The following is a 14976-nucleotide window of genomic DNA, read 5'->3' on the forward strand; positions in this document are numbered from 1 at the left end:
ACTAAAATTAGTGTAGATGCCATTCTTTTTAAGATGTAGCGAGTACATTCGGTGTTATAGGAAGTGTTCCCGGTTCCGGCTGACCTAATTTATGCAGCCTAATAATCATTTAACAGCAGTCAACTTGAAGGATGCGTACTTTCATGTCTCGATTTTCCCTCGACACAGACCGTTCAACGTACAACGGGCATGCAGCTGCGCGTGTTTGGATGGGACCCAGACTGCATTGGCACATCAACTGCCTCGAATTGCTTCTAGGTAAGCACGTATTGGTCCTACACAGGTAGACCTGTTTGCCTCTCTGGACACGTCCCACTGCCAGTTGTTTTACTCCCTGACCGAGGGTACCCTCAGCACAGATGCACTGGCACACAGTGCCACATGCTCAAGTATGCGATTCCCCCAGTGAGCCTACTCGCACAGACATTGTGCAAAGTCAGGGAGGATGAAGAGCAGGTCTTGCTGTCCGCGATGTGTACCGAAACCTGGTATTAAAGGGGCCCCGGTGCTGAATTATGAAAGAGCGCTGTATCGATAAGCTCGGACTTTATCAGTTATCTGCTGTCGGTTCTGGAGAAATTAATACACTTACTATTTATTATTGCTATGAAGACGTTATCTTGCAAATTTTATCACGCCCGCCATTTCTATTTATAATAATAATATTAAAATATTTGTCTGTGATGCATTTTTGCTATTCGTAGTCCAGAAGAGAGAGAGAAATATCTCTCACACGGAGCCACAGCGCGCACAACACGACAGCAATGAGTGACGATGGAGTACAGAACTAAACATTCAAACGTATGGTTAGTGGTTACACTATAGATCTGTGATATTAATCTAATTTTATTTTAGATTTTGATTTTGGCTTCCAATGATTATAAAAAAATATATTATAAAAAACTATAGCCGCATTCTGTCTAGCGCAACTTCCTACCTTTCACAGCTGTGCACTGTAATTTCTCCCTTAAACTCAGACTTAAAGGGTTAGTTCACCCAAAAATGAAAATGATGTCATTAATGACTCACCCTCATGTCGCTCCAAGCCCGTAAGACCTCCGTTCATCTTCAGAACACAGTTTAAGATATTTTAGATTTAGTCCGAGAGCTTTCTGTCCCTCCATTGAAAATGTATGAACGGTATACTGTCCTTGTCCAGAAAGGAAATAAAGACATCATCAAAGTAGTCCATGTGACATCAGTGGGTTAGTTAGAATGTTTTGAAGCATCGGAAATACATTTTCGTCCAAAAATAACAAAAACTAGGACTTTATTTAGCATTGTGTATTGTCTTCCGGTTCTGTTGGGGATCAGCGTTCACGAGTCCGCAGTGACGCTGATGACGTAAGACGCTGCTGACGTGTATCTGGTGCGTCCGTGTATTCAGGTTCAAATAAATATGGCTGGGCAAAAAAATGCAAGTCTTCCTCTGTGTGGAAATCCTTAGACATGTTTGCGAAGATTGTTTTGTTTCCAGCGTGCGTCTCCCTCAGACTGTAAACGAAGCTCGGGCGCACCAGACACACGTCAGCAGCGTCTTACGTCACCAGCGTCACTGAACGCGGATCCCCAACAGAACCGGAAGACAATACAATGCTGAATAAAGTCCTAGTTTTTGTTATTTTTGGACCCAAAATGTATTTCTGATGCTTCAAAACATTCTAACTAACCCACTGATGTCACATGGACTACTTTGATGATGTCTTTATTTCCTTTCTGGACAAGGACAGTATACCGTTCATACATTTTCAATGGAGGGACATAAAGCTCTCGGACTAAATCTAAAATATCTTAAACTGTGTTCTTAAGATGAACGGAGGTCTTACAGGCTTGGAGCGACATGAGGGTGAGTCATTAATGACATCGTTTTCATTTTTGAGTGAACTAACCCTTTCACGTCAGAATCAGCACAATAAGTGCTGGTTGTAAAATGCAGTCTTGTGTTGTTAAATTGTAGGATGCGTTTGACAATAAAAAGAGCTAGTAAAAAGCACAAAAATCTGTACAAGAGACTCTGTTCCCATGCGGCGAGCGCTCCGAAACGGACTGCAATGAGACAAGCAAATTATACTTTGGGTTTCGTGTGTGCGTCTAAACGATCAATATACACAAAAATAGTTCAAAATTACCTGCTTGGAGATTCACTGAAAAACTGTTTATTCAGTTTAACACAGTTTTTGTCTAAAATGGATGTAAATAGTTGGGGGAGAATATGGGGCATCAGTAGCACTCGGTCTTGAAGGTGAAGCAGTCTAATAAACCTGCTGACGATTGCGCCATTAATGTTAATGTGAATCAAAAAACAATAGGCAAAGAGAAAATCACTCACAGCTCTTGAATGAATATCTATCTTTAATTCGAATTAATCTATTTATGATCAACTCTGCAGTGTTGTTTTACATTTGATTACTTTATTAGATTTATTTTTAGGCCATATTACTTACCTTACCCGTAATATAAGTAAACCTTCCTGAAATTAAAGCAAATTATGTATATAAAACACAAAGAAATCCTGCACACTGCTGCACATAGATGTTTTATTAATTTTATTAAAGCATTGCCTTTTCTTTTGCCATAGATATTTATTTTTTTATAACAAAAAGAACCGATAAGAATACCGTTAAAGTACTGGATCGATAAGCTGTATCTATAAGAGTAGTTATACCGTTAAAACCTTAACTATACCCATTCCTAACCCCCAGCGGTAGTCGACACCATTACTTCGGTGAGGGTGCCCTCTACAAGGCACACTTACGCTTTGAAGTGGAACCAGTTCATCGAGTGGTGCTCTTCTCACCGAGAAGACCCCCGGAAATACCCAATCAGGGCAGTGCTTTCCTTCCTGCAAAAAGGTTTGGAGTGAAGGCTGTCTCCCTCCACCCTGAAAGTGTATGCTGCCGCTATTGCTGCGCATCATGATGCAGTAGATGGTAAATCTGTGGGGAAGCATGACCTGATCATCAGGTTCCTGAGAGGCTAGATCCTTCCCGCCCTCACCTTATACCTTCTTGGGACCTCTTCTTGGTGCTAACAGATATCCCTATTTGTATTTTGGTTGCTAAGGTGCTCGACAATGGTTGCCCTTCGAACCATTGCAGTCAGCAGAGCTTAAGATCTGCTTAAGCTCACCTGATCAGCGAACATGACTGCGTTGGCTTCTGTGAAGAGGGTAGGGGACCTGCAGGCATTCTTGGTTGACGAATCGTGCCTGGAATTCGTGCCGGCTAACCCTCACTTTATCCCGAGACCCAGGCCCGGATACGTGCCCAAGGTTCCCACCATTCCTTTCAGGGACCAGGTGTTGAACCTGCAATCGCGGCACTTGGAGCAAGTAGACTCAGTATCAAACCCAGGGCGAGCCAATGCTGACAGATATATGTAGAGCTGCGGGCTGAGTGACACCCAACACATTTGCCAGATTTGATAATCTTCGTGAAGAGCCGTGTCCTCCCGTATACTCGCCTCAAGTAGCCAATAAACACCGGGTCCCTACAGTGATCCCATATGTAATCCGCCCCAGTAGGTCAGATTCAGATTCAACTTTATTGTCTTTGTGCAGAGTACAAGTACAGAGCCAATGAAATACAGTTAGTATCTGATCAGAAGTGCCAACAGTAAATATATAAATTAATAAATCTAAACATATATATAAAATAACATATTATAGGACAGCAAAATATAGGATATACAGGTGCAGAGACCAGCTAAACAACTGCGGAGGGGAATCATGTGGCTTACGCGGAGCGCTGGAAGGGGCAGCAATGGTGGCGCTTTGGTAGGGATCCCAATTTGTCAGTTCTGTTCTGACATAACGTCGAATGTAACTGACTGAAAGGGAACGTCTTAGTTACTTCTGTAACCCTTGTTCCTTGAAGGAGCGAAAGTTGAGGTTATGTCTCGTCGCCACAACTGCTCCACCACTGAGCGGCCTGGTCATCCGCTCGGCTCCTCAGTGGAAACCTGAATGTGCGGTTGCACACGCTTCCGTATTGATATACCAGCAGGGCAGGGTGCGTGATGCAAATATTGTACGCCAATGTGCATTGGCTCGTTCAGTTTACACTCAAAGGTTATTGGGCTCTCAGGCGAGATCCCAATCCGTCAGTTCCGTTTTGATGTAACGCTTCCGTTCCCTTCTTCAAGAAATGAGGATTACATAGCTAACCGAGACGTTTTTAACGTCTTAAAAAGTAAATAGAAATCACAGAAACCAGTTCGCTACTTTCCAGCCCTATAAAAAAGTGACTGCCTCTTACAGAACATCACAAATATAACAACTTTTAATTGAAGACATTTGCTACTTTATAAATGCTGCTCTAATCACATTAATTATTTTTAACATGTTAAACAGCAAATAGTAATCACAGAAATAATAAAATAAATAAAAGTACAGTTCTACTCATACGTTTGCATACCCCTTGAAGAATATGCATTAAGTGCTAGCAGGAGTAAACTTTTTGAATTGGATGATCGGGGTCAAGGGTATGTAAACTTTGTAAATGATTTATTTGTGTAAATTAAGCTATTATTTTGCCTTGTGGATTTTGTGTTAACATCTGTTTTGTGAAACAGCTTGTTCAGGACAGTATTAAAAAAATGAACATGCCATTTTTATGATACCTCTTATTTTGTTAATATTATTAACATCTTGCATATTCTGCAAGTGGTATGTAAACTTATTTAATTTAAAACAACTATTTAATTGTTATGTTTACCAGGTTTAATTATAAGTTGCACTTAAATATAATGAAATTTTGTAAATTAATCCATGTCTGTATTCCATAGGGCCGCGACCTGCACGCAGGAAGTGCCTCTTCAAGGCATAGGGACGTCATTGGACCTCTGCCCTAACCACAGGCAGTTGCTCAGCTGCTCCCGGGACGATATCCTGCAGCTGGTTGACCTGAGAAAGAGTAACGACAGGGTGGCCTTCAGGTAGAAACGCACATCTGAGACGAGGTTATGCACAAGTGGCTGTGTTTTATTTATTTTTTTTAACTGCGTACCACACACAGAACTGAAAAAGATTTTATTCAGAGTTAAAAATTAACACTTAGCACCCCAAATACAGTTAAACCTGCATGTTGCGAGCAAATAAAACCCTCACCAGTTTGTGAATTTGTCAAGTGAAGTCATCTTTATTTATATAGCGCTTTTTACAATACAGATTGTTTCAAAACAGCTTTACAGAGATAACAGGAAAATGATGCAACAAAGTTTGTTTCCAGAAAGAAATTGTGTCACAGTCCAGCTTAAGTAAGTTCACTGATGTTTCATATTTGTTGTAAAAAAGTTATTAATTTAGTTCATTTATATATAGCCGCTCTGGAGAAAACCATGATGTCATCATCCCACTCAGTTCAGTTCTGATATAATGGTGTCAATGCAGGCAGATCAATAATATTGTTGAATATTAAATTAAATTAAATGTCCCCAACTAAACAAGCCAAAAGCCAATGGAGCATTAGAGCATTTTAAGAATAATGTCTGACTCTCAGTGTTGAAGAGTTCCTGTAGTTCAACGGTAGATCATGGTATTGCCAAACTAACATAGCTGCGCATCATAACTGACCATCATTCTTGAGCACCACATAGAATGATTTCTGAAGGATCATGTGATACTGAAGAGTAGATCAATGATGCTGAAAATTCAGCTTTTCATTACAGGACTAAATTACATTTTAAAATATATTAAAATATTTCATAATATTACCTCTTTTCAATGGTAGTGTATATATGATATTCTATATATATGACAGATGACTTCTAAATACAGATAAAAAATTCAGCTTTACAATAAAAATGTTTTTTTAATCTTTTTATATGATGGAATACGAAACTACCTTCTTTTAAAGCCACTGCAATTGCTTTGAAATAGACAAAAAATAAATTGGTTATTTAAAGCATGAATATTCAATACCCTGATACAGGCTGCCACAGTCCTTTCAGCATTATCCTTTGTTTTAAAGCAAGTCAAAATGCAATTACAAGGAAACTAGGTATATATACAGAACATGGCCGGAAGCATCTAAAAACTATATAAAAGTATATAAATCTGAATAAGCTTTATATGTGATTCGTTTCGTTGTTCAATTTACAGAACTCTCAAGAGTATTTTTTTCTTTTTTTGTCTTGTCTTGTTGTTTCAGAGCAGAGGGCTTCAAATGTGGAAGTGACAGCACCAAGGCCATCTTCAGGTGAGTGACATCAAACAGGACGCTATGAGCCGTCGCTAACCATTATTCAATACGTAGTTTGCAGACCACTGTCTGTGCAGTAATAGGACATGTCTGTGCTATGTCTCATTCGAGATGGCATGCGTTGTGATGCTTACAACCCCTGAAACGTACCACTGTGCTGTCGAGCGCTTCTGGCATCTACACCAACCCTGACTTTTTTTCCTAGTCAGAGAGGTCATGTGGATTTACACATAGATGGAAAATCCAATCCTGCTACCATAATGAACGGGGAAAGACTCTGACCCTCCGAGTAAAGACAGCTGGTGAGATGGATTTCATTTGTTAGTCTTGTCACTTTCTAGTTTCAGCAGGACTCACATCTTATTTTCTCTCAGGTAAAAATCTGGATGATTCTGGCTCTGGTGTTGCATAATATTTTAAAGTGAATCTCGCAAAACTTGTGCGGGTGATGTTTCACCTCAAAATGAAAATATTAAAATATATACGTCTGAGGCTATTAATTAATTTGGGTGTTAATTCCTTAATTGCCGAACCTACTCAATACTGTCCGTCAGAATCTTTTAATTTTGTGCCCATAACCACTGCACAGGTTCACAACGCCCTAACGAAATTAGATACAAAAAAAAGCAGGAATTGACCAAATTGAGCCCTATTTTCTAAAATTGGCAGCTGATCTTTTAGCAGAGCCTATAGCTTCTATATTTAACTTAAGCCTCGTCTCAAATGTTATACCAAAAATGTTGAAATCGGCAATGGTTACTCCATTACTAAAGGGGGGAGATCCCTTAGATCCAAATAATTACCGTCCTATTTCTAGATTGCCAGTTTTAACGAACGTTTTTGAATCACTGATAAAATATCAATTAAAACAATTTCTGTCGGTTAATAATGTTCTTCACGATTATCAGGACTTAGTACCATTACTGCAGCTATGTTAGTCTCAAATGATATTATAACCTCTTTAGACAGTAAAAAGCAATGTGCTGCGCTATTTGTTGATCTATCAAACGCTTTCGATTCTGTAGATCACAAATTACTGTTACAGAGACTTAGGTTTATAGGCCTTAGTGAAGCGGCTTTAAGTTGGTTTGATAACTACCTTTCAGAACGCACTCAATGCGTGTCCGTGGAAAATTACAACTCAGCTTTCCTTCAAGTAAATATTGGGGTTCCTCAAGGATCTGTTTTAGCCCCTTTTTTATTTTCTATTTTTATCAATGGTTTAGGTCATGGAATAGATTCAGCTAAATTACACTTGTATGCAGATGATACAATTATTTATACAACAGCATCTTCTTTAAATCAAGCCGTGAAGCAATTACAGAACGCTTTTCAAGTACTGCAGCACTCACTGTCACAGTTAAAATTGGTTTTAAATACAAAAAAGACAAAATACATGATTTTTAGCCGTGGTCGCTCTAAGGTAACTGCTATGTCAATTACAACTTCAAATGGTACACTTCTAGAAAGAGTTAGTTCTTATAAATACTTAGGTATATGGATGGATGAAAGATTAGCATTTGATGTACATATTGACAGGTTGTTGAAGAAGCTTAGGCCAAAATTAGGTTTCTTCTATCGTTTAAAAAATTTTTTTTCATATGAGGCCCGAATGAAAATAGTAGAGAGTGCATTTTTATCTATTATTGATCACGGTGATCTTTTATATATGCACGCAGCTACATCTCTACTCAGAAAATTAGACTCTGTGTATCACGCTGTTTTACGCTTTGTTTCTGGTGCAGAGTCACGGACACATCATTGTATTTTATATGATTCTTTAGCTTGGTCATCTTTACATGAAAGGAGAAAGCTACATATGTACTTAATTATCGCAAAAGCTCTTTTAGGTAAATTACCCTCTTATATATCAAAACTTTTAATTTATTACACAAATAGTTACCATACTAGGTCTGGCTATCACATTCGGCTAAAAGTCCCAAGGGTATTGTCAGAATCTGGTAAAAGTGCTTTTTCTTTTTATGCTCCTTGGACTTGGAATGAATTGCAAAATGTACTTAATTTAGATGCACTTCCAACCCTGACCACTTTTAAACGTTTCTTGCTCAAAAGTGTTTTAAAGGACACTTGTAATTGTTTTTCTTGATTCGCCTCTATCTATTTAGTTCTTGAATGTGTAAAATGTGGCATTGGGTTTTTTGTGATTCTCGTGTATGAAACTTTTTGTGCTGCCGTCTTGACCAGGTCTCTCTGGAAGAAGAGATAGTAACATCTCAATATGATTCTCCTGGTTAAAATAAAGAAGAAAAAGAAGAAAAAAAAGGAAAAATATATAATTATATTATAGATTATATTATGTACTCTACGGTTCAAACATTTGGGGTAATATTTTTTTATGTTTATTAAAAAAAGAAATCTCTTTTGCTCAGTTATTTGATTCGCCTCAGTTATTTGATTAAAAAATACAATAAAACCGTAATATTGTGAAATATTAATATTTAAAATAACTGTTTTCTGTTTGAATAATTTAAAATGTAACTTATTTCTGTGGTGCAAAGCTGAATTTTCAGCATCATTACTCCAGTCTTTAGTGTCACATGATCCTTCAGAAATCATTCTAATATGCTAAATTGCTGCTCAATAAACATTTATTTTAATTATCAATGTTAAAAACGGTTGTGGTCGCATTGTCGTAAAACACTTATGACAGACTCTTCCCTCAACCTATCACCCCTGGCCGGAGATGTGGAAACTGTGGGTTTGGCCCCCTAGGGAAATCAACATACTTTGATCTCTTAACTGAGGTTTTTAAGACAATCCTAAACTCTAGAGCTACCTCCACAAGAAAACTTTACACCTTAAAGTGGACCCAGTTAACTGCCCTGTGGCTTCAGTGCTGGAGTTCCTCCATGATCGTTTTACTCACGGTCTTTCCCCTTCCATTCTTACGGACTACATGAAGGCAATAGCTGCCATGCACCATCAGGCGATGAGACTTTGGGGAGACGCCACTTAACTCTTTTCCTTAGTGGCACTTTGAGGTTGAGGCCTGCGGTCAGGGGCACAACTACCCAGTGTTAGAGGGGTATGCAGCAACAATTTTGGCGCCCACCCCAAATATATATATATACACTTTTTCCAGCTTCTAGTCATTTATTGTGCATGCTACCTTATATATACCAGTTGCTATTTTACTTAAATAAAATTGAGATATGTCATGCATGGGATTGGTACCCAGCTGACTGTATGTGTGTTAGTTTCGTTTTACAGAAAACGTGGCACATGCAGTGTGTAGTGTTTGTGGGCACTGGGTTGTGTGCACATTCACTACATTTAATGCACAGTGACATGAGTCAATCTCATTTGTGTGAGGCCTGCATTGTGACGGGCTGTGTTTGTGTGTAGAAATGAACACTGGGCTGTGGGCATTTTTATTACACTCATAACACCATCGGCTGTGGCCGGAATACCAGAAAATACACTGTTTATATGATTTTTCTGGGTCGCCGTGGAAACGGCATCTTTGTGCAGGCAAGCGGGCCATGGTATTGGCTTGTTTACTGCAAAATACACTGGAACAGTCGCATTTTCTTGGAACTGAACGAGCGAAAAGTTTCGGTGCAAGTCTGGCCGCGCCGAGACGAAATTTTATCTGCTGCGAGACCTGGAATCGAACACGGGTCTCCCGTGCGAAGGCTTTGGGTTTCGCCACTGAGCCACGGGGGGAAACGACAAAATATCTGAAAATAGCTCGACCAGATAAGAGAACGTCATCACAGTTTGTGTGTGTTGGCGTTTGTTTTACAGGCGTGCGTGTTATACAACAGGCTCATTACTGCAATATTGAGATTTTCAGCCGCTCAAACTATGAGGAGCTGAGAAATGTTTGAGAAATGGAGATTGGTCCGGCCTCGGCGGGACCAAAACACACTCTTTCCTCATTTCGCCGGTGACGCATGTCCACGGGGGGCGGGTAGCTTTCTTGTAACGTAAAGAAAGCTAGCCGCGCAGCGGTTTTGATGCTGGCCCGTTTCCCTGACGACTCGCGGGCAGAGGGGGGAGGTCCACAGAGCTCGCCCAGTCCTCACTGTCTGACGCCAGGATAGAGCAGCTGGTCTTTACAGATGCAGCTATCTCGTCGTCATTAACGGCGGAAACGGCGCCGCGCGGCGGCCATTGTCCGTCAGCGAGCGACTCGAGTGAAGCTGGTGAAGCTGGCGGGCGAACCGGCGAGCTATCACGGGCTGGAGAAGGCTCGGGGCTGTTTCGTCGACCTCAATGGTGGAAGCGGCGGCAGAGGGACTCGTGAGGGACTCGAGCGATGCCGGCGAAGCTGGCGGGCGAACCGGCGAGCTTTGGCGGGCAGGAGAAGGCTCGGGGCCGCGCTGGGCACGACGCTTTTACGGCGCGGGGCTACAGCGGGCTGAAGTGCAGGCTCTGAGAATGATGCCAGGCGAGTCCTCAGAGTCACCATCGGCAGTAGCTCACAGCGAGGGCATCCGCCGTCGACGAGAGCGAGAGCCGCATGATCCTCACCCAGGCAGGAAACGCAGATGACATGGCGATCCTCTTCACTGAGTGTGGCTCGGGACGAGCCGCAGGATCTATGCATCTTGAAAAAGACGCAGCTCTTTTAGGAGAGGGAGAGAGACAGTGAAAAAATCTGTCGCAGTGGCGAACACACACACACACTTGCAGAAAAGGATTTAAAGCCGGAAAGCGTAGCAGGTACGGCGGCTAAAGACGGCGATGCCAGCGACTTCAGACTCAAAGGCTCGTCCCGCTGTGTGCTTTTTCTCAGACGGCGTGACTTCTCACTCCGGATCCAGCGATGAGGTGATGCTTCGCTGAAGAGATGAAAATCAGTTGTACCAGCCTAATCGAGTTATGTTTATAGGGCGAGACTACGCCCTTTCTGGCGGGACTTGACGAAAGGGCCTTTCTCGATAGGCTGCTGCTGTTGCCGCAGGGCAGCCAATAGGTGCGCAAGCCATCTTGCCTATGTCTGCATGCTGCTGCACAGCGTTTTACATTAATTCAAAATTAATGATAATTTTTGGCTTCAATATCTCGTGGAAAAGAGGTTTTCCCCATAGCGTGAGATATTACGCAGTACGAGAGATACTCTCGTAGGAGAACTACGCATGATTCCAGGGTAAACCAGAGATATTGCATTAGTTGTTTTCCAGATTCTTGTCACTTATTGTATATGCTGCCTTATATTTTTCAGTTTTCAGGTCAGCAACCTCGGTTTTGCATATTATAAGCTAGCTACAGTACTTCTGGCTGCTACATTCCCAGTGTTAGCAAACGCTAGTCTGTTAACATGAATATTTGCAAGCCTCCTCCAAACACAGATGTCACACTTTTTAATCCTACCTGTTCCCTTTCACCATCCACCTATTTAGCTGCTGTCGCATCCCTTGACATGCCATCTCCTTTCCCCACTATCTTTTTCTATTTTTAGCCCCCGACAGCTTTTTTGCTTCATTCATCTTTTTCAAGTTTCAACGATAACTCACTCCTGTGCTGCTCACTCAGCGCTCACGCGCTCGCGATATTACCCGTCTATGTCCAAATAAATTCTATGATGGAATCTTATGAGGGCGCCGGCGCCTACTCTAGCCTGTTAGTCCTCTAAAATTTGTATACATTTTTTATATTTAACTTATATAACTTTTATATAAATTTATATAACTTATAAAAATTAGATTTTTTAGCGATTTTGCACCCTAGACCAGGCTACGTGCCTAAGGTTCTAACAAACATAACACGTTTAACCACCTTGCAGGCCTTTCATCCTCCTCCTTTCATGTCAGCGGACCAAGAAAAGCTTAATTTGCTGTGCTCAGTTAAATCGTAAATCGGACCAGCTGCTGATATGTTTCCGTTCACCCAGGCGGGGTTCCCCAGCCAAGCAAACTATCAGGAAATTGATTGTTGAGGCTATATCAACAGTTTATGAGGTGTGTGACCTGCCCTCGCCTCTGGTTGTGAGAGCCCACTCTACCAGGAGTATCGTGGCTTTGAAAGTTTCATTGTCTGGAGTTTCCCTCCAAGAAGTGTATGATCCTGCAGGCTGGTCTTCCTTGCACATTGGTTTTGTAGCCTGGACCTGAACTTTACACCAGGGTCTCAAGTGCTCTCGTCCTAAGTTGTGTCCAGAGAGTTACACATTAGGAAAGGCATTTTTCAGTATGGCACAATGTTTTTTTTGTTCCCCATAGCATTGTCATCAGACTCAGTGTGGAGTTTCTTCGAAAGAGTTTGCCTCAGGTTACTGCGTCACCTTGACATACTTCCTGCATGCCTGTGAGTGGCTTGCTTCAGCCAATCAGAAACTCAGTTGTCACTCGTTCATATCTACAAGTGTGTATGATCGTAAAGTCCTAAGGTCTACCAGGAAAAACAAGTTTTGCCATGGGAATGAAACCACAAAAGAAGGACAGATCTTCACAGACTTCACAGACAATTCCATTACCCTTATCTTCTTCAGGGGGTTGCACAATGGGTGGAACCCCTTGCTTTTTAGCCAGAAATTAAATGCTTCAGCAGGATCTTTTGCACAGACTTCAGAACTTTGACCTTCAAGGCTTCTTTCCTCTGTAAACACTTTCATCCTCAATTCAATGGTGTGCTCCCCACTATAGTGAAGCAGGAGCAGGTTCAATTATTGAGACAGGAGTTACACTCTCTTTTAGCAAAAGAGGCCATAGAGCATGTTCCCCTTCCTTTAAGAAATTTCTGTCCAACAATACCAAAGACTGTTGGGTCTTAAGACACGCAGAGGCCTTCGCCGGTTCCCACTAGGGGCATATTGTCATCGAAACACAGTGACTACTATGTCTCCCTTACAAGTTGAGGTGCTATTCTGGATGGTCACCCAGCCCAGCATATCTTTTGGCACATAAATGGCCTGGAGACGAAGGCTGTAATTCTGGCTATCAGGTAATGGAAGCCTCAGAAGGTAATAATAATAATAATAATAATAATAATACATTTTATTTAAAAGCGCCTTTCTCTGCACTCAAGGACACCATGCAGGGATACATAAAACATTTAAAAGTAACAAGAGATAAAGAATAAAACAACATTCAATTGACATCAAATAGAATAAACAATTTTAAACAGATGTGTTGTGAGTTACAATTAAAAATGGGGGAATTAATCAATATTTCTAAGTTGGGGTGATAATGAATATCAGAGACAGGGAGCAGAGCAGCTGAATGCTCTGCTCCCCATGGTGGTGAGACGGACGGAGGGGACAGACAGGTCTATAGAGGAAGAGGATCTGTGGGAGCGGGAGGGAGTAGGACCCTGAAGGAGATCAGACAAATATGGGGGGGACGGTTGTGGATGGCCATGAATGTAAACAGGAGGACTTTGAATTGGATACGGAACTCAACTGGGAGCCAGTGAAGCTGTTGGACGACAGGAGTGATTTGGTGGATGGAGGGGGTTCGAGTTATGATGCGGGCACCTGAATTCTGGACCAGTTGAAGTTTATGGAGAGATTTGTGTGAGAGGCCGAAAAGGAGGGAGTTGCAGTAGTCCAGTCGGGAAGTGACGAGAGTGTGGACAAGGATGGTGGCAGTGTGGGGGGTAAGGGAGGGGCGGAGGGGATTGATGTTTCGTAGGGGGGAGTAAGCAGAGCGGGTAATGTTATTGATGTGGGGTTGAAAAGATAATGTCCTGTCAAGGATGACACCCAAACTCTTAACCTGAGGAGAGGGTGAAATGGAGGAGTTATCTAAAGTTTGAGAAAAACTGTCGGTTTTGGATAAAGTAGATTTAGTCCCAGTGAGGATTCCATCCAAGAAGTGTATGATGCTGCAGGCTGGTCTTCCTTTTACACCTGAGTAGGCCTACTTTCCTTTCTGGTTCACCCCCACACCTCCTGCTCTGTTAAGGCTGGTATGTCATGGTGCAGACATTGCCTCTCCTTGGGAGATTCCGACCAGGAGGAATCTTATATCCGGGCCATTATATTTCACTCCCAGCCCGAGATGTAGACCAGCCCCTTATCAACAAATTCATGGTATGCACCACCGTGCAGAGCCAGGACTGCCCAGTTGGTTCAGTGCTGGAGTTCTTGCAGGAGCATCTCCAAGCAGGGTTATCCCCTTCTATGTTTAAGGTGTACGTGGCTTCGAAGACAGTGGCTTCTTACCCGGGTAAAAGGACCCACTCCTTGGGAAAGGAGTGTGCGTCTCTTGCGACCTAATTCATTAATTGTTTGTGTTGTGTCAGGCTGGCCCTTTCCATACACATTTATGATTTGAACCAAGGCTTGAATCGTCTGGGTTATTCGGTTACTTACTGTAAGGCCAAAGGGGATGTGCTTGTGCATACTTCATGACCTTATGCGTCAGGCATTTTCCTTAGGACGACTAATAAAATGACAAAACCACACAACAACTTTTAAATTAAAATAAAAACAGAAAATATAAAAATATAATGTGATTCAAAATACTTACAAAAACTGTAATAGTATATCAGTGATACTACAATAAAACTAGACAACAGACACTTTTTTCCAGAAGTATTTTTAAAAATATTTTTTTCTATTGGGATTAAAATAATTAATTTGTAAAATAATAATTAATAAGAAGAGCACTACAATATAAAAATGCTTTGCTTTTTTCAATATATTTATATAATATTCAACATATTTGAAGTTGTTTTAGAGTGGAGATTCAGTTACACTGTAGTGTTTTAGGAGTGGACTCTTGCAATGGAGCATTTTTATCCCGAACTGTTTTCTGAATTATGGCTAGTGTAGTTCTTCAATTATACAAAGGTGAAATCACACTGG

General features: G+C 41.4%; 1 protein-coding gene across 3 annotated transcripts in view; it reads left to right on the forward strand.

Annotated features, from left to right (window-relative positions):
- Positions 1 to 14976, forward strand: part of atg16l2 (ATG16 autophagy related 16-like 2 (S. cerevisiae)) — a 66249-nt gene that overhangs the window by 38273 nt on the left and 13000 nt on the right. Inside the window, exons 15-16 of one of the 3 annotated variants that reach the window (XR_013195899.1) lie at positions 4786 to 4935; positions 6155 to 6197. Coding sequence is in view for 2 of the 3 variants with exons in the window: in XM_077207649.1 (XP_077063764.1) it covers positions 4786 to 4935; positions 6150 to 6197 (198 nt within the window). In the remaining variant the exon portion in view is untranslated. Of the gene's footprint in view, positions 1 to 4785; positions 4936 to 6149; positions 8491 to 14976 lie in introns of those variants that run through there. The other 2 variants (XM_077207649.1, XM_077207650.1) reach the window with 2 other exon arrangements.

Source organism: Siphateles boraxobius, unplaced genomic scaffold, assembly GCF_051911475.1.
Source record: "Siphateles boraxobius isolate OS27281-9 unplaced genomic scaffold, OSU_SipBor_1 6, whole genome shotgun sequence".
NCBI lineage: Eukaryota > Metazoa > Chordata > Actinopteri > Cypriniformes > Leuciscidae > Siphateles > Siphateles boraxobius.